At 43.7% G+C, this 22,835-nt stretch overlaps 1 protein-coding gene and 1 non-coding gene across 21 annotated transcripts in view; both read right to left on the bottom strand.

The window, feature by feature from the left end:
- Positions 1-22,835, bottom strand: part of LOC121536583 (peripheral plasma membrane protein CASK-like) — a 218,932-nt gene that overhangs the window by 21,282 nt on the left and 174,815 nt on the right. For 10 of the 20 annotated variants that reach the window (XM_045211628.1, XM_041843971.2, XM_045211633.1 and 7 more), the window contains 6 exons: positions 13,731-13,808; positions 7,362-7,442; positions 2,922-3,110; positions 2,477-2,555; positions 865-950; positions 718-786 (listed from right to left, as the gene is read on the bottom strand). In XM_045211628.1, the coding sequence (XP_045067563.1) occupies positions 718-786; positions 865-950; positions 2,477-2,555; positions 2,922-3,110; positions 7,362-7,442; positions 13,731-13,808 (582 nt within the window). Of the gene's footprint in view, positions 1-717; positions 787-864; positions 951-2,476; positions 2,556-2,921; positions 3,111-7,361; positions 7,443-8,310; positions 8,353-13,730; positions 13,809-18,124; positions 18,145-19,054; positions 19,072-21,901; positions 21,913-22,835 lie in introns of those variants that run through there. The other 10 variants (XM_045211626.1, XM_045211630.1, XM_045211627.1 and 7 more) reach the window with 4 other exon arrangements.
- On the bottom strand, positions 18,960-19,040 carry trnaa-ggc. The gene has a single exon. It is a non-coding gene; the product is annotated as a tRNA-Ala (tRNA).

Genomic DNA, 22,835 nt, shown 5'->3' with positions numbered 1-22,835 from the left:
ACACACACACACACACACACGGGACAAAGCCATCATAACATAAAAACCGTTGCTATTTCAGGAGAGGTGGGCTGACAACTACTACAACACCCCTGCCAGAGAGATGGGTTTACAAATACTCTATTTACTATCTACTTGTTCACCAATACAAAGAAAAACACATTTCACACTCCATGATAAACAAGTAAAAATTACTGTCTTCCCTGCACATCTATATCTCACCACAGAGGGGCAGTAGGCTCACAAAGACTGGCTCATCAAGGTCAGGCTAGAACGTTATCTGCGAGACTAATCATCAGATAGAACAACTACATTCTGGTCTCTATGTGACTGACTGGCCAGAAGAGTGGGGATCTGTGTGTGTGTGTGTGTGTGTGTGTGTGTGGTCGGTGCCAGATCACAGAGTTACAGGTTACAGAGGTCAGAGGTCAGAGGTCAGGGTAGGGTGCGGGGCATTCTGGTATCTTGGTTGTGAAATTGGTGTGCAGCGTGTCTGACCCAGCCCCGAGCAGAACACAGCAGAACACACAGAACCCTACCCGAGAGAAACATTCACACACACACACACACAACACACACACACACACACACACACACACACACTCAGCCACCAGGCAAGCGGTTGGTTAGTCAAAGGGTCAGGAGTTTAAACATCCCCAATGTCAACAGGATGGGGCACAAGGAGAGAAGGGAGGGGGGAGAGGGAAAGGGCATTACCTCACAGGAGGATCCTTGTGTCCGGTAGCTTGGCACTATCTTAAAGGTGATGCTGCCTCGCATCTCTTTCTGTGGAGACACAAACACATACTCAGCATTTAAATACACAAGTACACACACACACACACGCACACAATGTCCACTCACCAGCATCCTCTGTAGTTGCTCTACTGTCTGGTTGGCTACACTGATGCTGTTGATCTCTCTGATCTCATCTCCTACATGCAGCGTTCCTACAGTACAAAGCACAGGACAGACAGTCATTACAACACAGTCACAATTAGGACCGGGACGATACCAGTATCGCGATACTCGTTAGTGTCGTGGCAAGGAAACAAAACACAAAGCGGATTTAACTTCTTTAACTTCCAGATCTCACAAAGCCTGGAAAAGTGTTTGACTTCTCAGGAGCCACATTGATATGATGGAGCAATCTACAGACGCTGTCATAAAGATGACCTGGAATAATCTACAGACACTGTCATAAAGATTACCTGGAATAATCTACAGACACTGTCATAAAGATGACCTGGAATAATCTACAGACACTGTCATAAAGATGACCTGGAACAATCTACAGACACTGTCATAAAGATGACCTGGAATAATCTACAGACACTGTCATAAAGATGACCTGGAATAATCTACAGACACTGTCATAAAGATGACCTGGAACAATCTACAGACACTGTCATAAAGATGACCTGGAACAATCTACAGACACTGTCATAAAGATGACCTGGAACAATCTACAGACACTGTCATAAAGATGACCTGGAACAATCTACAGACACTGTCATAAAGATGACCTGGAACAATCTACAGACGCTGTCATAAAGATGACCTGGAACAATCTACAGACGCTGTCATAAAGATGTCCTGGAATAATCTACAGACGCTGTCATAAAGATGACCTGGAACAATCTACAGACACTGTCATAAAGATGACCTGGAACAATCTACAGACACTGTCATAAAGATGACCTGGAACAATCTACAGACACTGTCATAAAGATGACCTGGAACAATCTACAGACGCTGTCATAAAGATGACTTGGAACAATCTACAGACACTGTCATAAAGATGACCTGGAACAATCTACAGACACTGTCATAAAGATGACCTGGAACAATCTACAGACGCTGTCATAAAGATGTCCTGGAATAATCTACAGACGCTGTCATAAAGATGACCTGGAACAATCTACAGACACTGTCATAAAAATGACCTGGAACAGCTCCAGGGACACTTCACTTCAAACCAACCCTCTGTCATATGTGGACAGTGTCCAAGGTGTCGTATTTGATGACACATTCCTATCTTCCCTACACAGCAGATAATGAAAACTCCCCCTAACTCCCGTCTGGAGTGGTTTATGGCCTTGTTCTCAGCGAGTGTTTGACCCAGATGTGGCTTGTTTCCTACCTGTGTGTGTAAGGTGTGTGTGTGTGTGTGTGTGGGGGGACACATTGGCCCTGTAGTGTATTTGTATGTGTGTGTTTGTGTTTGTGTGTGTGTGTTTGAGAGGTAGACTGGGGCCAATATCCAGATATCCCCTGTTACATGCACATACTGAGGTGACAACGGATACGTTCTGTACAGTCTGATAATATGTCTGTTGACCAGTAGTAATGTATAATAGTCTGTTGACCAGTAATAATGTATAATAGTCTGTTGACCAGTAATAATGTATAATAGTCAGTTGACCAGTAATAATGACAATATCTGCTAGTGTAATAGAAAGAGATGGCTGGCTACCTTGTCTGTGGATCATTCCTCCGTGCATTATCCTGGCTACGATACAGTGGTTCAGATCATTCATCTTCAGCGTGATGCCCTGGAGAGAGAGGACAGAGGTCAGGTGTCAGAGGTCAAGCTTAGGGTCAGAGGACTGAGGTGCCAGGCTGCTTTAACACAGACAGGGAAGAATGAGGAGAAAAAGCTAGTGGATAGTGTCTGTCTCTGTCTGTCTGTCTGTCTGTCTGTAAGAACAGAGTGTGTATGACTATGCTTGTGGACCATGTGTGATAATAAATACAGTCAGTGTTTATGCTTGCAATTGCAGTGTGTGTACAGAACCGGTGTGTGTGCATCATGTCATATAACCTGTGCATGTGTACATGTATCTGTGTATGTGCATGTGTGTGTATGTATGTTCATGTGTGTGTGTGTGTGTGTATGTATGTTCATGTGTGTGTCGTACCATAGGTTCATCAGTGTTCTTCTGGAACTGAACCAGTCGTACTCTCGTCACATTCTCCAGGTCCATGTCTCCGTTGGTGCTCTCGGGGGATTCTCCGTTCAGGTAGGGTGAGGTGGGCGGGGGGGTCACCCTCAGAGCCTCATCACTGTACACCTCATGGGCCACCACGTCATGGGCCTGGAGCAAGGCCTGGAAGGGGGGAGAGAGAGGGGAAGCGAGAAGGGGGATTGGGAGATGAGGGAGGGAGAGGGGGAGTGAAACAGAGAGAGGGATCGCCATCAAGGGTCTGCAGCAAGGCTGACCTAGACACACATCAAGTACTAGACTCACTATAACCTCTCTCTCTCTCTCTCTCTCTCTCTCTCTCTCTCTCTCTCTCTCTCTCTCTCTCTCCCTCCCTCCCTCCCTCCCTCCCTCATTGGCATGGGAAACATATGTTTTCATTACCAAAGCAAGTGAAGTAGATAATAAACAATAAAAATGAACAGTAAACATTACATCACAAAAGTTCCAGAAGAATAGAGACATTTCAAATGTCATTATGTATATATACAGCGTTGTAACAATGTGCAAATAGTTAAAGTACAAAAGGGAAAATATATAAACATAAATATGGGTTGTATTTAGAATGGTGTTTGTTCTTCACTGGTTGCCCTTTTTTTGTGGAAACAGGTCACACATCTTGCTGCTGAGATGGCACACTGTGGTATTTCACCCAATAGTTTTGTAATTCTTTGTGGGTCTGTGTAATCTGAGGGAAGTATGTGTCGCAGGAGGTTAGGAAATGCAGCTCAGTTTCCACCTCATTTTGTGGGCAGTATGCACATAGCCTGTCTTCTCTTGACAACCAAGTCTGCCTACGTCGGCCTTTCTCAATAGCAAGGCTATGCTCACTGAGTCTGTACATAGTCAAAGCTTTCTTTAATTTTGGTCAGTCACAGTGGTCAGGTATTCTAGTTTTCTCTGTTCATTCTTTCCAATGTGTCAAGTAATTCTGTTTTTGTTTTCTCATGATTTGGTTGGATGTAATTGTATTGCTGTCCTGGGGCTCTGTGGGGTCTGTTTGTGTTTGTGAACAGAGCCCCAGGACCAGCTTGCTTAGGGGACTCTTCTTCCGGTTAATCTCTCTGTAGGTGATGGCTTTGTTATGGAAGGTTTGGGAATTGTTTCCATTTAGGTGGTTTTTGAATTTAACGGCTCTTTTCTGGATTTTGATCATTAGCGGGAATCGACCTAATTCTGCTCTGCATGCATTATTTGTTGTTTTACGTTGTACACTGAGGATATGTTTGCAGAATTCTGCATGCAGAGTCTCAATTTGGTGTTTGTCCCATTTTGTGAATTCTTGGTTGGTGAGCGGACCCCAGACCTCACAACCATAAAGGGCAATGGGTTCTATAACTGATTCAAGTATTTTTAGCCAGATCCTAATTGGTATGTTGAATTTTATGTTCCTTTTGATGGCATAGAAGGCTCTTCTTGCCTTGTCTCTCAGATCGTTTACAGCTTTGTGGAAGTTACCTGTGGCACTGATGTTTAATCTCTCTCTCTCTCTCTCTCTCGGTGTGTGATTAATTATACCTCAGTGATAAGAGGACAACCCCTCTCCCTCCAACCCTCCCTCCCTCCCTCCCTCTTCCTCTCCCCTATCTCTCTCTCTCTCTGTAGTACTGACCCCTTCATTGATCAGAGGGGAGGATAAAACACAGTAACTGATTGATGTGATGAGATTAACAGTTGTTCAAGCACCCATACCTGTGTTTTTCTCCTGGTCTCACACACACACACACACACACACACACACACACACACCTTTGGAGTCTTCCTCTCTCTTCCATTCTTCTGTTTCTCTCTCTGTCTCTCTCTGACTGATGTTTCACTCTCTTTCTGTCTCTCTCTCTAGTCAGCCACCAATTGTGCAAGTTCTCCCACTTAAAAAGATGAGAGAGGCCTGTAATTTTCATCATAGGTACACATCAACTATGACAGACAAAATGAGATTATTTTTCTCCAGAAAATCACATTGTAGGATTCTTAATGATTTTTTTGCAAATTATGGTGGAAAATAAGTATTTGGTCAATAACAAAAGTTTCTCAATACTTTGTTATATACCCTTTGTTGGCAATGACACAGGTCAAATGTTTTCTGTAAGTCTTCACAAGGTTTTCACATACTGTTACTGGTATTTTGGCCCATTCCTCCATGCAGATCTCCTCTAGAGCAGTGATGTTTTGGGGCTGTCGCTGGGCAACACGGACTTTCAACTCCCTCCAAAGATTTTCTATGGGGTTGAGATCTGGAGACTGGCTAGGCCACTCCAGGACCTTGAAATGCTTCTTACGAAGCCACTCCTTCGTTGCCCGGGCAGTGTGTTTGGGATCATTGTCATGCTGAAAGACCCAGCCACGTTTCATCTTCAATGCCCTTGCTGATGGAAGGAGGTTTTCACTCAAAATCTCACGATACATGTCCCCATTCATTCTTTCCTTTACACGGATCAGTCGTCCTGGTCCCTTTGCAGAAAAACAGCCCCAAAGCATGATGTTTCCACCCCCATGCTTCACAGTAGGTATGGTGTTCTTTGGATGCAACTCAGCATTCTTTGTCCTCCAAACACGACGAGTTGAGTTTTTACCATATGAGAATGTCATCTGACCATATGACATTCTCCCAATCCTCTTCTGGATCATCCAAATGCACTCTAGCAAACTTCAGACGGGCCTGGACATGTACTGGCTTAAGCAGGGGGACACGTCTGGCACTGCAGGATTTGAGTCCCTGGCGGCGTAGTGTGTTACTGATGGTAGGCTTTGTTACTTTGGTCCCAACTCTCTGCAGGTCATTCACTAGGTCCCCCCGTGTGGTTCTGGGATTTTTGCTTACCGTTCTTGTGATCATTTTGACCCCACGGGGTGAGATCTTGCGTGGAGCCCCAGATCGAGGGAGATTATCAGTGGTCTTGTATGTCTTCCATTTCCTAATAATTGCTCCCACAGTTGATTTCTTCAAACCAAGTGTCACGGTTTCGGCCGAGGCTGCTCCTCCTCCTTGTTCGGGCAGGTTTCGGCGGTCGTCGTCTCCGGAGTACTAGCTGCCACCGCTCTATGTTTCTTGTTTGATTGGTTTTGTCTGTTTGTCACACCTGTTTTGTGTTATGTCTCAATTAGCACCCTATTTAGTTTCCTTGTTGTTAGTTAGGTGTTGTGTGTAATTGTTCCGTGTTGGTTCGTGTTTATGTAACCAGAGACGTCACGTTTTCGTTTGTTATTTTGATCGTGTGTTTTCTAATAAAATATGTTCGCATTCAACGCTGCGCATTGGTCTTCTCTGTTAGACGAGCGTGACACCAAGCTGCTTACCTATTGCAGATTCAGTCTTCCCAGCCTGGTGCAGGTCTACAATTTTGTTTCTGGTGTCCTTTGACAGCTCTTTGGTCTTGGCCATAGTGGAGTTTGGAGTGTGACTGTTTGAGCTTGTGGACAGGTGTCTTTTATACTGATAACAAGTTCAAACAGGTGCCATTAATACAGGTAACGAGTGGAGGACAGAGGAGCCTCTTAAAGAAGAAGTTACAGGTCTGTGAGAGCCAGAAATCTTGCTTGTTTGTAGGTGACCAAATACTTATTTTCCACCATAATTTGCAAATAAATTCATAAAAAATCCTACAATGTGATTTTCTGGATTTTTTTCTTCTCAATTTGTCTGTCATAGTTGACTTGTACCTATGATGAAAATTACAGGCCTCTCTCATCTTTTTAAGTGGGAGAACTTGCACAATTGGTGGCTGACTAAATACTTTTCCCCCCCACTGTATCTGCCCCTTCTCTTTCTATCTCTCTACCTACCTCTCTGTCTCTCTCCATCTATCTGCCCCCTCTCTCTCTGTCTCTCTCTGACTGATGTTTCACTCTCTCTCTGTCTCTCTCCCTACCTCTCTGTCTCTCTCCATTTATCTGCCCCCTCTCTCTCTGTCTCTCTACATACCTCTCGGTCTCTCTCCATTTATCTGCCCCCTCTCTCTCTGTCTCTCTCCCTACCTCTCGGTCTCTCTCCATCTATCTGCCCCCTCTCTCTCTGTCTCTCTCCCTACCTCTCGGTCTCTCTCCATTTATCTGCCCCCTCTCTCTCTGTCTCTCTACATACCTCTCGGTCTCTCTCCATTTATCTGCCCCCTCTCTCTCTGTCTCTCTCCCTACCTCTCGGTCTCTCTCCATCTATCTGCCCCCTCTCTTTCTGTCTCTCTCCCTACCTCTCTGTCTCTCTCCATCTATCTGCCCCCTCTCTTTCTGTCTCTCTCCCTACCTCTCTGTCTCTCTCCATCTATCTGCCCCTTCTCTCTCTGTCTGTCTCTGTCTCTCTTTGTCTCTGCTATAGCTTCGGTCATGACGGCTAAACACAGCCAAGTCGAGGTGTGTGTGTATGTGTGTGCTTTCACTCACCATAAAGTGCGGCTGGGTCAGTATCCGTCTGAGCTCCTTGGCGTCGTGGTTCTCTGGGTAACAAGAGATCTCTTCCAGTACCTGTAAGGTGGGGGCACAACAGCACAGGGCGTCAGTCAGGGGGCCTTCCTGTAAAGTAGTAGAGTAGTCCTGCTTAATGCCTGTCCCAACCACACATCAACCTCTGACCTGAATATACACACATACAGTAATACTCTCTCACACTTCCTAAACCCCCCTCCCCATTTAGAACCACCTAAACCAGTAAAAACAGCACTTTGAAATCCCTCATCCCATGAGGTCCCTCCTCATGGCTTCTCTTAACCAATCAGAGTCCTCCTCAGGGCTTGTTCACGCCCCCTGGCCTCTTTGGCGTCAGGTCCTGCTATGTCACACCTGCCTGCTGAATTGGGCGATGGAGAGTCCTGGCACGTAAAGGTGTGTGCGAGTTGGAGTGTGTGTGAGTGTGTCTGTGTGTGTGGCAAATGGGCAGCAGGTAGCCTAGCGGTTAAGAGCGTTGGGCCAATAACCGAAAGGTTGCTGGTTCAAATCCCCAAGATGACTAGGTAAAAAATGATGTTGATGTGTCCTTGAGCAAGACACTTAAAGGGAAAGTCCACCCAAAAACGTTCTAGATATATAACTCTTAAAATACAGACCCCAAACTTGACCTACACAACAATTTACGACCTCTTTTAGAGAGGACACACTCACAGCCACACTACAGACTCCTCAATAGACTCACACACGTGCTACTGAGCTACAGACTAACATATGCATCGTCACAGACAGCTCTACGCTACTCCCAGTCTCCCTTTTTGTCAAATACAAAAATGCTTTAAAACAAAACCAAGTAGTTTTCCTTTGTTTTATTTGTATGTATGTGTGTGTGTGTGTGTGTGTGTGTGTGTGTGTGTGTGTGTGTTTTGAAAGACGTCTCAGGGCTTACATATTCCAGGTGTTTCAAAGCGGCGTCGTCTTGGATGGAGCTCTTTAAACCAGGAGGAGGACACAGGGAGGACAGTTACACGTGACCTCTGAGGATGTCCTTGGTCCTCATAGGAGGAGTCAGGGGTCATGGGGTCAAAGGCCAGTGGTTGTCAGGAGGGTCAGGGGGGGTAAAGTTGAAAAAGGTCAAAGATGACAGCGTCGGGGGGAAAGGTTAGTGTCTATAGGTTTAGGAGCAGGGTCAAATCTAAAGAGTGCTAGTAAAAATGTTTGAAAGCATTTCAGTATCGCCACTGGGGATCAGTAGCAGGAAGACAAGCAGAGTATTACAGAGGAAGTCCCTTTAAGTCACTGGTGGCAAGAAATAAAGGAGATTTCGATCTATGGTGAAATACTGGATGAATGTGTCTAACATTGACTAGAAAAGCACTCAGATCAGAACTCAGATAGAAAATGAGGACACTATTAGAGGAAGTAAGGCAACTAAAACAACATTACACACACACACCAAAACATCTGTTCACCTTCCTGCATTCAAACTCCTAATCCAACTCCATACAAACTCCTAATCCAACTCCATACAAACTCCTAATCCAACTCCATACAAACTCCTAATCCAACTCCATACAAACTCCTAATCCAACTCCATACAAACTCCTAATCCAACTCCATACAAACTCCTAATCCAACTCCATACAAGCTCCTAATCCAACTCCATACAAACTCCTAATCCAACTCCATACAAACTCCTAATCCAACTCCATACAAGCTCGTAATCCAACTCCATACAAGCTCGTAATCCAACTCCATACAAGCTCCTAATCCAACTCCATACAAGCTCCTAATCCAACTCCATACAAGCTCCTAATCCAACTCCATACAAACGTCTAATCCAACTCCATACAAACTCCTAATCCAAATCCATACAAACTTCTAATCCAACTCCATACAAACTCCTAATCCAACTCCATACAAACTCCTAATCCAACTCCATACAAACTCCTAATCCAACTCCATACAAACTCCTAATCCAACTCCATACAAACTCCTAATCCAACTCCATACAAACTCCTAATCCAACTCCATACAAACTCCTAATCCAACTCCATACAAGCTCCTAATCCAACTCCATACAAACTCCTAATCCAACTCCATACAAACTCCTAATCCAACTCCATACAAGCTCGTAATCCAACTCCATACAAGCTCGTAATCCAACTCCATACAAGCTCCTAATCCAACTCCATACAAGCTCCTAATCCAACTCCATACAAGCTCCTAATCCAACTCCATACAAACGTCTAATCCAACTCCATACAAACTCCTAATCCAAATCCATACAAACTTCTAATCCAACTCCATACAAACTCCTAATCCAACGCCATACAAACTCCTAATCCAACTCCATACAAACTCATAATCCAACTCCATACACATTTCTAATCCAACCTCATACAAATTTCTAATCCAACTTCATACAAACTCCAACTCCATACAAACTTCTAAGCCAACTCCATACAAACTCCAACTGCATACAAACTCCTAATCCAACTCCATGCAAATTTCTAATCCAACTCCATACAAGCTCCAACTCCATACAAACTCCTAATCCAACTAGACCATTTTAAAAGTAAAACTATGACCCAGACAGCACCATAAACGGGCTGTGACTAAATCCCCTCTAGGACCAGACTGGGTCTGTCGATGTGCCCTTGAGCAAGGCACTTAACCCTAATTGCTCTTGTAAATTGCTCTGGATAAGAGCATCTGCTAAATGACAAAAAATGTCAAATGTAAAACTGTAGCTGGTTAATTCCTCTAGACTTACTTCAAAGCCACATACAGAGTCTTATACTGCTCTAAATGGGCTTCCCAGTGTTAATACAGCTGTGTTTTTCCACCTACTCCCTCCCTCTCTCTCTCTCTTTCTTCTTAGCCAGACGTACATTTTAATTGCCCTCCACATACAATGAACCCAATACAAACATTTCACACTTACAACACGTCTTGCCAGACTGTGTGTGAGTGTGTGTGAGAGTGTGTGAGAGTGTGTGAGTGTGTGTGAGAGTCTGTGAGTGTGTGTGAGAGTGTGAGTGAGAGTGTGAGTGAGTGTGTGTGTGAGAGTGTGAGTGAGAGTGTGTGTGAGAGTGTGAGTGAGGGTATGTGTGAGAGTGTGTGTGAGAGTGTGAGTGAGAGTGTGTGTGAGAGTGTGTGTGAGAGTGTGAGTGAGAGTGTGTGTGAGAGTGTGTGTGAGAGTGTGTGAGAGTGTGTGTGAGAGTGTGTGTGAGAGTGTGTGTGAGTGTGTGTGTGAGTGTGTGTGTGTGTGTGAGTGTGTGTGAGAGTGTGTGTGAGTGTGTGTGTGAGAGTGTGTGTGAGTGTGTGTGAGAGTGTGTGTAGCTCTGACACACACACAGGATCTACTAACAAAGGGCAAATAAACAAGCAGTCTAAGTTTCTTATTATATTAATAGTGTCTATGAATGATCCAACAGACTGTAGATTAACTTCACTAACAGTGGGAAACTAAACAAAACCTAACAGATCCTGTATGTTTGTAGAAAAGACTCCAGATTTGATCACAGGCTGCATTCCATTACGAAACAGTTGTCCCTACTCCTTCTGCCCTTGTCCACCTCTCTTTCAGGGTGAAACCTTTTGAAATGGAATACAGCCTCAGTGTTTAACAGTCTAGTAGGTCAGAACTGTCCGGATCAAATTGCTACCTCCTATATTTACCACCTCTTCATCTTGTTCATTCAAAATGAGCTGCGTCGGCTGACCTACTATGGGACCAGACCTACTATAGAACCAGACCTACTATAGAACCACACCTACTATAGAACCAGACCTACTATGGGACCAGACCTACTATAGAACCAGACCTACTATGGGACCAGACCTACTATAGAACCAGACCTACTATAGAACCAGACCTACTATAGAACCAGACCTACTATAGAACCAGACCTACTATGGGACCAGACCTACTATAGAACCAGACCTACTATAGAACCAGACCTACTATGGGACCAGACCTACTATAGAACCAGACCTACTATGGGACCAGACCTACTATAGAACCAGACCAGACCTACTATGGGACCAGACCTACTATAGAACCAGACCTACTATGGGACCAGACCTACTATGGGACCAGACCTACTATAGAACCAGACCTACTATAGAACCAGACCTACTATGGGACCACACCTACTATAGAACCAGACCTACTATGGGACCAGACCTACTATAGAACCAGACCTACTATAGAACCAGACCTACTATGGGACCAGACCTACTATGGGACCAGACCTACTATAGAACCAGACCTACTATAGAACCAGACCTACTATAGAACCAGACCTACTACGGGACCAGACCTACTATAGAACCAGACCTACTATGGGACCAGACCTACTATAGAACCAGACCTACTATAGAACCAGACCTACTATAGAACCAGACCTACTATGGGACCACACCTACTATAGAACCAGACCTACTATGGGACCAGACCTACTATAGAACCAGACCTACTATAGAACCAGACCTACTATAGAACCAGACCTACTATAGAACCAGACCTACTATGGGACCAGACCTACTATAGAACCAGACCTACTATAGAACCAGACCTACTATGGGACCAGACCTACTATAGAACCAGACCTACTATAGAACCAGACCTACTATAGAACCAGACCTACTATAGAACCAGACCTACTATGGGACCAGACCTACTATAGAACCAGACCTACTATGGGACCAGACCTACTATGGGACCAGACCTACTATAGAACCAGACCTACTATGGGACCAGACCTACTATAGAACCAGACCAGACCTACTATGGGACCAGACCTACTATAGAACCAGACCTACTATGGGACCAGACCTACTATGGGACCAGACCTACTATAGAACCAGACCTACTATGGGACCACACCTACTATAGAACCAGACCTACTATGGGACCAGACCTACTATAGAACCAGACCTACTATAGAACCAGACCTACTATGGGACCAGACCTACTATGGGACCAGACCTACTATAGAACCAGACCTACTATAGAACCAGACCTACTATAGAACCAGACCTACTACGGGACCAGACCTACTATAGAACCAGACCTACTATGGGACCAGACCTACTATAGAACCAGACCTACTATAGAACCAGACCTACTATAGAACCAGACCTACTATGGGACCAGACCTACTATAGAACCAGACCTACTATGGGACCAGACCAACTTTGAGACCAGTCCCCTAGAATATGATCCTAGATCAGACCCTTCTATATTATAATAATATATGACATTTAGCAGACACTTTTGTCCAAAGCGACTTTCAGTCATGCGAGCATACATTTTTGCGTGGCCCCAACGGGAATCGAACAAACAATCCTTGGCGATGCGAGATCAATGCTCAACCAACTGAGCCACACAATCACCCCTCTATACACCTCTACCTCACCCCTCTATACACCTCTACCTCACTCCTCTATACACCTCTACCTCACCCCTCTATACACCTCTACCTCACCCCTCTATACACCTCTACCTCACCCCTCTATACACCTCTACCTCACCCCTCTATACACCTCTACCTCACCCCTCTATACACCTCTACCTCACCCCTCTATACACCTCTACCTCACCCCTCTACCTCACCCCTCTATACACCTCTACCTCACCCCTCTATACACCTCTACCTCACCCCTCTATACACCTCTACCACACCACTACACACCCCTCTATACACCTCTACCTCACCCCTCTATACACCTCTACCACACCCCTCTAAATAATTAAGCCTAATGGCTGGCCTTTAGCTCAGTAAGCTAACACAGTATTGAGTTGTGTGTTGTAGGCAACCCAGGTTTGTTACCTGGCTGGTGACACATAGCTATGAGGTTGTTGTTATTTTGAAGAAAAACAAAGAGGTTAGAGGAGAAGAGGTGCAACTCCTTCAAATACTGACCTCAGGCCAGATTGAAGAGTGAAGAGTTAGATAGGATGCATCTCAAATTACACCCTATTCCCCACATCGGGCACCAGCTTTGACTTCTTCTGACCAGAGCCACAAGGCTGTGGTCAAAAGTAGTGCACTACATGGGAAATAGGGTGCTATTTGAGCTGTGAACCTAATGAATAGTAGAGAGATGTGTTAATGGCTAGAGCCATGTAGATTAAGCAGAGTGTGTGGTCAGGGAATTAGAAGCAGTGTGTGGTGATCTATAGAGTTGATCACGTCATCAATCGTCATCAATAATATCATATACACAAGCATTGTGACAAGCACACAACACAATATTGTATCTGTATGCATGTGTGTACGTGTGTGTGTGTGTGTGTGTGTGTACGTGTGTGTGTGTGTGTGTACGTGCGTGTGTACGTGTGTGTACGTGTGTGCTCACCTCTTTGGCTCTCTGTACAGTATTGCTGGGGGGGTTTCTGATCTGGGCAGAAGACTTCGTGTTGATCTTGTCGTAAAGCTGAAACAACACGACACACACAACATTATAAACCAATAATGAATGGCTCATGGTGAACCAGTTCAATTGGTGAATAATACATGTTGGTTCTCTCTCACTGTGTATTCCGAATGACCTGTCTTCAGTGCCAGGCTCTCATCAATGCTGACAATTGCTTGCTTTCATTTAAACATGAAAAAAAAAGGACATTTACAATGTAGGGGAAATATATTATAATTTATGATGCAGACTGAAAGAGGAGCAACACTTTGGTTCTGTTTGCAATGAACCAGCTGACTATACAGGATCAACAGTTGAGGTTGTGTGTTTGTTTTTATGTGTGTGTGTCTTTGTGTGTGCATGCGCTGTGCAGTGGAGGCTGCTGAGGGGAGGACGGTTCATAATAATGGCTGGAACAGAATAAATGGAATTGCATTAAACACATGGAAAGCATGTATTGGATACCATCACCACGAGCCCGTCCTCCCCAATGAAGGTGCCACCGACCTCCTGCGGTACAAACAGTGAATAGTCTCCACTAACCAGGACAAGCAGAAAAGACTGGTTCAATGGTCACAATACCGAGAGGAGACGAACAGAGCTCAGTTGAAAAGGCAGCCATTAAATAAAATAACTCTTATGATAGAATAATTAATTCATGATTTTCTTAGGAATTTGGGTTGAATAATGTAATAATTCTGGACTTCAAAAGAGAGCAGCTGACATCATGAGAGAGCAAGTACATTCGCATACCCCCCCCACACACACTGCTCTTTCGAAATAGGTATTTCGTCATAGCCCCTACACGTATGCCTTCTGTCCTCCCCTTGACCAGAGAGACAGTACTATCACCAGAAGATTACCACTGGTCTCAACCACGAGGCAAGAATGACAAACAATGAAGCAGATAACAGTTAGTTAATGTGTCCTTCTACATTTTAGTCATTTAGCAGACAGTCCTACCCAGAGTGACTTACAGGAGCAATTAGGGTTAAGTGCCTTGCTCAAGGGCACATCTACAGATTTTTCACATAGGCAGAGGGATTCGAACAAGCGACCTTTCGGTTACTGGCCCAACGCACTTACCCACTAGGCTACCTGTATCCCCACTTACTTATCACTTAGAAGTCTTAACTACAGATCTGCTTGGAACGGTACTGTTTTTGTAGACGTGCACATTATGTGGCTGTCCTCCTGTGAACCTATTTGTAATGAGCAAATATGTGTGTTACTTGTAACGTAAACACTGACACACAGTGATATTCAGATACTGGATTAGTCTGCTGTGTCATTGCTGAGCTCCTTTAAAGGGGGTATTTGATGGGAAAACAAGGAGAGTATTTATGAATGTTTGAGATGACTGTGGTGGCTGCATTGGCAGTGGGAGATAGAGTCAACCATGTTTAGACAGATGTCTGTGTGTTGTTTGTGTGTGTGCGTATGTGTGTGTGTGATAGTGGGGAGTGCACAGGGGAGGCTGAGTAGTAGACGCTGGTTCCTGGAGAAAGTTCAGAGTTCAGAGGCTCTGTCTCTCTGTCTGCTCTTACTATGGAAGGCTTACATTAGAACCAGGGTCATAGGAAACACACACACGTAGCCACATTCACATGCAAACACGCACACACCCAGACACATACACATACACACACACTGCCTGCTTATGTTTGAGTGAGTGTATGTGTGTGAAGGGAAGTCTCAGCAACGAAGAGGAAATGTTACTTTCAGATCGGCTAGGTTCAGATGTGATCATAAACGCATAACCTAAATGACTGTAAATGTAAAAATAACCACATATTATTAGTATACGTCCCAGCTCATTCTTTCACCATGATGCTGTTGCTTGCCCTCTGTAAAGTGCTCCGTTAAATGTTTCTTATGAAAACAAACTGTTCATTTAGACGTACTGTAGGAGGACTAGAGCTGTGTTCGAATACCAATACTAACATACCGTATACTACATACTTAATGAGTATATACTGCATACCATATACTATTAGTTCATTTTAGCATACTGTAAACAAACGGTATCGTTGAGCGTACTAGCGCTTCGCCTGTCTACCGGAAGTTGATGTTGTTGCTATGCAACCTCTTGCTAGCTTGTTGCCATAACAAATGACTAGCTAGACATTTTACAATATCGGGTGTGTTTCTGAATTCAATCTGGAGTGCCAGAGTGTGCTCTTGGAGTTCGTAAATCCAGAGCGTTGTCAGATTGCCCGTTTGTAAATTCAGAGCGTTTCGCACCCAAGCTATCTGGCTAACGTTGGCTAGCTACTTCCTGACACAAATGAGAGAACACCTCACTCTGACCATTTTACTTGCCTTAGCAGAGCTCGTTAGGCTGTTTTCATGTTATCCAGAGCGTTGGTGGCTGTAACTGTGCTGCTGGCAACAATTAAATTATGCTTTTTTTTGGCCAAAGTTTACTGACACCCGGCCATATTCAACAGGTGTTGAGTGTTCGCAAATTCATCAGTTATTCTGCACTCTAGCACACTCAGACGAGAGTGCTCTGAAATCGGAGTAGGTAGCCAGAATCAACAATGTCCATTGAGAACGCACAACGACTATACCACTTAGCTAAGAATGATGTGAACAATCAAGTCAATAAACATTGGGTAGTTAGTTAGATAGCATATAATTAATATACTGCCTGGCAAGTTCTATGTATTAGTAGCTAACTAACGTTAGGTAACTAGCTAACATACCGGTACATCCTGCTGTAATGCTATACGGTTCGTAAGGATAGCGTAGCTAACAAATTGTCAGCCAACATTACGTGTAACGTAACATATTTGAAAAGTCATTACTTTATTACATTGCTAAACATTTTCTTAACATTTGTCATAATTAGTTAATGCAATTAATTAGTATCCGCCCATTTTCGGAAGAATTGCATTATGGGCCCTAAAAGCACAGAAATAGTATCCGCTGCTTGTATACTTCGTATTTTAGCGAATTTAGTACGACATCCGGGAACTTTTGGCTTACTAACTATATCCATACTATGACCAATAAACATACTACATACTCAATTTACGTCACAAATAGTACGGTTAGTGCGGTTAGTATGAATATTCGAACACAGCTATACTGTATGAGCGTTACACTTGGCATTAGTTTCAAACTACTAATACTGCTATGTGCTACCATCATCAAAGATGTTGCTGATTGCTTATAGAAACCTGACATATTTACTTGACACCCAGCATCATGACACGGTCATAACCATGTCATAATATATCATAACAGCTGACATACCTTGTCATAACCTGTCATAATATGGTCATAACACTGTCATGACACATATATTTAGACCTGTTGTGACATATATTGCCTTATTTTATGACTTAAGAAATAAACTTTCAAACGAAAGGAAACTTCTTGGCAGGGAAAAAACACATTTGAATTATTATTATGGTGTCATAATCAGCCATAAAATAATGCAATATATGTCACAACAGATGTAAATATATGGGTCATGACAGTATTATGACAGGTTATGACAAGTTCTGTCAGATGTTATGACATGTTATGGCATGGTTATGACTATGTTATGACGGTGGGTGTCAAGTAAAGTGTTACCAAAACAAACGTAAGTGCTGTCCTGTGTGGTTCAACTGGTAGAGCACGGCGCTTGCAACGCCAAGGGTCATGGGTTCGATTCCCGTTGGGTTTACTCATACGTCAAATGTATGCATGCATGACTGTAAGTCGCTTTGGATAAAAGCATCTGCAAAATGGCATGTATTATTATATTAAGTGAATATATATACAGTCATGTAACATCACTGTTGTGTCTGAAGTTACAGTCACAGTGAAAACAGCATACAGCCAACAATCTTCTCCCTACAAAGAGAGAAACAGAGCCTTACTCCATCCCATGGAAGGATATTTACATTTTAGTCATTTAGCAGACGCTCTAATCCAGAGAGATTTACAGGAGCAATTGGGGTAAAGTGCCTTGCTCAAGGGCACATCAACAGATGTTTCACCTAGTCAGTTCGGGATTTGAACCAGTGACCTTTTGATTACTGGCCCAACATGCTCACTTTCAAGTTAAAACACACGGGGAACGCTCTCATCCGCTAGGCTACCTGCCACCCTAATACACCACTGATACACACACATACAACAAGATCGACTCACCAACCAGATCCTAAGCAGTAGCCAAACACCCTAACCCAGAAGAGAATAGCAAGCAAGCTTAGCATCCAGACTACAGTAGGCTACTGTTACAGTACGTCCATTCCGTGCCCAGCGGATCTGTAGTTTCCCTGAGCCTCTCTGTGTGTGAGTGGAGAGGATGGTAACGTCAGCCCTACAGATGTACTCACAGATAGCCTACTGCAGGAGTCTGGAGTCACACAGCAGTGAAAGGGACTAAGGCCTGACAATAGCACCCATTGTCCTACCCAGAGCGACTTACAGGAGCAATTAGAGTTAAGTGCGTTCCTCAAGGGCACATTTTCTGATTTTTCACATAGTCGGGACAGGGATTCAAACCAGCGACCTTTCGGTTACTGGCCCAACGCATCCCCACTTACTTATCACTTAGAAGTCTTAACTACAGATCTGCTTGGAACGGTACCGTTTTTGTAGACGTGCACATTCTGTGGCTGTCGTCCTGTGAACTTATTTGTAATGAGCAAATATGTGTGTTACTTGTAACGTAAACACTGACACACAGTGATATTCAGATACTGGATTAGTCTGCTGTGTCATTGCTGAGCTCCTTTAAAGGTATTTGATGGGAAAACAAGGAGAGTATTTATGAATGTTTGTGGTGCCTGCATTGGCAGTGGGAGATAGAGTCAACCATGTTTAGACAGATGTCTGTGTGCATGTGATAGTGGGGAGTGTACAGGGGAGGCTGAGCAGTAGACACTGGTTCGTGGAGAAAGTTCAGATTTCAGAGGCTCTGTCTCTCTGTCTGCTCTTACTATGGAAGGCTTTCATTAGAACCAGGGTCATAGGAAACGCACACACCCAGACACTTTTGTTTGAGTGAGTGTATGAAGTCTTAGCAACGAAGAGGAAATGTTAATTTTAGATCGGCTATGTTCAGATTGACATTTTAGTCATTTAGCAGACGCTCTTATCCAGAGCGACTTACAGTTAGTGCATACATTACTTATTATATATATATATTTATTTATTTATTTTTCATACTGGCCCCCCGTGGGAATCGAACCCACAACCCTGGCATTGCCAAAGCCATGCTCTACCAACTGAGCTACATCCCTGCCGGCCATTCCCTCCCCTACCTTGGACGACGCTGGGGTCGTCCCATGGGTCTCCCGTTCGCGGCCAGCTACGACAGAGCCTGGATTCGAACCAGGATCTCTAGTGGCACAGCTAGCACTGCGATGCAGTGCCTTAGACCACTGCGCCACTCGGGAGTGATGTGATCATAAACGCATAACCTAAATGACTAAACATGTAAATGTAAAAATAACCACATATTAGCATAACCTAAATGACTAAACATGTAAATGTAAAAATAACCACATATTAATTAGTCTACGTCCCAGCTCATTCTTTCACCATGATGCTGTTGCTTGCCCTCTGTAAAGTGCTCCCTTAAATGTTTCTTATGAAAAAAAACTGTTCATTTAGACGTACTGTAGGATGACTAGAGCTGTGTTCGAATACCAATACTAACATACCGTATACGACATACTTAATGAGTATATACTGCATACCATATACTATTAGTTCATTTTAGCATACTGTAAACAAACGGTATCGTTTCAGTTGAGCGTACTAGCTCTTCGCCTGTCTACCGGAAGTTGATGTTGTTGCTATGCAACCTCTTGCTAGCTTGTTGCCATAACAAATGACTAGCTAGACATTTTACAATATCGGGTGTGTTCCTGAATTCAATCTGGAGTGCCAGAGTGCGCTCTTGGAGTTCGTAAATCCAGAGTTTTGTCAGATTGTCCGTTCGTAAACTCAGAGTGCTTCCCACCCAAGCTATCTGGCTAACGTTGGCTAGCTACTTCCTGACACAAATGAGAGAACACCTCACTCTGACCATTTTACTTGCCTTAGCAGAGCTCGTTAGGCTGTTTTCATGTTATCCAGAGCGTTGGTGGCTGTAACTGTGCTGCTGGCAACAATTAAATTATGCTTTTTTTTGCCAAAGTTTACTGACACCCGGCCATATTCAACAGGTGTTGAGTGTTCGTAAATTCTTCAGTTATTCTGCACTCTGTCACACTCAGACGAGAGTGCTCTGAAATCGGAGTAGGTAGCCAGAATCAACAATGTCCATTGAGAACGCACAACGACTATACCACTTAGCTAAGAATTATGTGAATTATCAAGTCAATAAATATTGGGTAGTTAGTTAGATAGCATATAATTAATATATTGCCTGGCAAGTTCGATGTATTAGTAGCCAACTAAAGTTAGGTAACTAGCTAACATACCGGTACATCCTGCTGTAATGCTATACGGTTCGTAAGGATAGCGTAGCTAACAAATTGTCAGCCAACATTACGTGTAACGTAACATATTTGAAATGTCATTACTTTATTACATTGCTCAACATTTTCTTAACATTTGTCATAATTAGTTAAAGCAATGAATTTGTATCTGCTATCGTCGGAATTTGGCAGAATATTTTCCGCCATTTTCTTCAAATCTGAAAACGTTGTGAAGCCACACCCATTTTCTGAAGAATTGCATTATGGGCCCAAAAGTACAGAAATAGTATCCGCTGCTTGTATACTTCGTATTTTAGCGAATTTAGTACGACATCCGGGAACCTTTGGCATACTAACTATATCCATATTATGACCAATAAGCATACTACATACTCAATTTATGTCACAAATAGTACGGTTAGTATGAATATTCGAACACAGCTATACTGTATGAGCTTTACACTTGGCATTAGTTTCAAACTACTAATACTGCTATGTGCTACCATCATCAAAGATGTTGCTGATTGCTTATAGAAACCTGACATATTTACTTGACACCCAGCGTCATGACACGGTCATAACCATGTCATAATATATCATAACAGCTGACATACCTTGTCATAACCTGTCATAATATGGTCATAACACTGTCATGACACATATATTTAGACCTGTTGTGACATATATTGCGTTATTTTATGACTTAAGAAACAAACTTTCAAACGAAAGGAAACTTCTTGGCAGGGAAAAAATACATTTGAATAAATTATTAAGGTGTCATAATCAGCCATAAAATAATGCAATATATGTCACAACAGATGTAAATATATGGGTCATGACAGTATTATGACTGGTTATGACAAGTTATGTCAGCTGTTATGACATGTTATGGCATGGTTATGTCAGCTGTTATGACATATTATGGCATGGTTATGACTGTGTTATGACACTGGGTGTTAAGTAAAGTGTTACCAAAACAAGTGTAAGTGCTGTCCTGTGTGGTTCAATCGGTAGAGCACGGCGCTTGCAATACCCCGCTGGGGTCACGTCAAATGTAAGTTGCTTTGGATAAAAGAATCTGCTAAATGGCATGTATTATTATATTAAGTGAATATATATACAGTCATGTAACATCACTGTTGTGTCTGAAGTTACAGTCACAGTGAAAACAGCATACAGCCAACAACATTCTCCCTACAAAGAGAGAAACAGAGCCTTACTCCATCCCATGGAAGGATATTTACATTTTAGTCATTTAGCAGACGCTCTAATCCAGAGCGATGTACAGGAGCAATTGGGGTAAAGTGCCTTGCTCAAGGGCACATCAACAGATGTTTCACCTAGTCAGTTCGGGGATTTGAACCAGTGACCGTTTGATTACTGGCCCAACATGCTCACTTTCAAGTTAAAACACACGGGGAACGCTCTCATCCGCTAGGCTACCTGCCACCCTAATACACCACTGATACACACACATACAACAAGATCGACTCACCAACCAGATCCTAAGCAGTAGCCAAACACCCTAACCCAGAAGAGAATAGCAAGCAAGCTTAGCATCCAGACTACAGTAGGCTACTCTTACAGTATGTCCATTCCGTGCCCAGTGGATCTGTAGTTCCTCTGAGCCTCTCTGTGTGTGAGTGGAGAGGATGGTAACGTCAGCCCTACAGATGTACTCACAGATAGCCTACTGCAGGAGTCTGGAGCCTGGAGTCACACAGCAGTGAAAGGGACTAAGGCCTGACAATAGCACCCATTGTTCTCTCTCTCTTTCTCTCTCTTTTCAGGCTGGGTCTCTCTCTATGTCGCTCTCCTTCTTTCTGTCGCTTTCAGAGTAGGAGAGTGGGGTCTTTATCTCTTTTCAGTTGAAGGAGTCTGTGGTTGCTCTATCTTTCTCTCTTTCCAGTGATGGAGTCTGGCTCACTCTCTCTATCTCTCTCTCTTCAGCTGGGTCTGGGTTTTGAATGGACATCTGCAGCAACATGTTCCTAGTGAAAGGCCTTCCCAGGGAGAGAGTCTCTTTCTACTTCTCATCCTGGGGCAGGGTCCGAAAGCAACAGCCTCCTCCCCCTAACTCCCTCCTCCCCCCTAACTCCCTCCTCCCCCTTTCCCCCTCCTCTTCCTCCCTTCCTCCTCCTCCTCCCCCTTCCTACGTTCTCCACCAACCCTTTTAAAACACTATTTTGTAACTCCCCCTCCCAACCCCCTCCCTCCCTCCCTCCCAACCATCTCCCAACCCCCTCCCAACTCCCCATCCTCGACTTAAGATATTGTTGCCTTATAAGTTTACAACTGCACATACACACACACACACGCGCGCACGGAAGTACACATGCACAAACACACACACATTTACAGCATTCACACAAACACACTGCAGCCATGTGTGAACTTATAGCTCAACTCTAACTCATAAAGAACCAAACAAACAAAGCCAAAGGGTCAACAGAAGTCTGGATGTACTGTGTTTCACTAACACGTCATTACGGCGTCGTATGTGTCAGCTTAAAACAACTGACTTAATGCAGGCATGACACAAACCGTTCTGTGTGTCAGCTAGTTATCGTTAGCCAGCCAACTTACCTAGATAACGGTTTGTGTTATGTCTGTGTTG

Source organism: Coregonus clupeaformis, chromosome 37 (assembly GCF_020615455.1).
Source record: "Coregonus clupeaformis isolate EN_2021a chromosome 37, ASM2061545v1, whole genome shotgun sequence".
Classification (NCBI taxonomy): Eukaryota; Metazoa; Chordata; class Actinopteri; order Salmoniformes; family Salmonidae; genus Coregonus; species Coregonus clupeaformis.
Note: the sequence above shows the minus strand (reverse complement) of the source record. Positions and strands in the feature narration are given on the sequence as shown.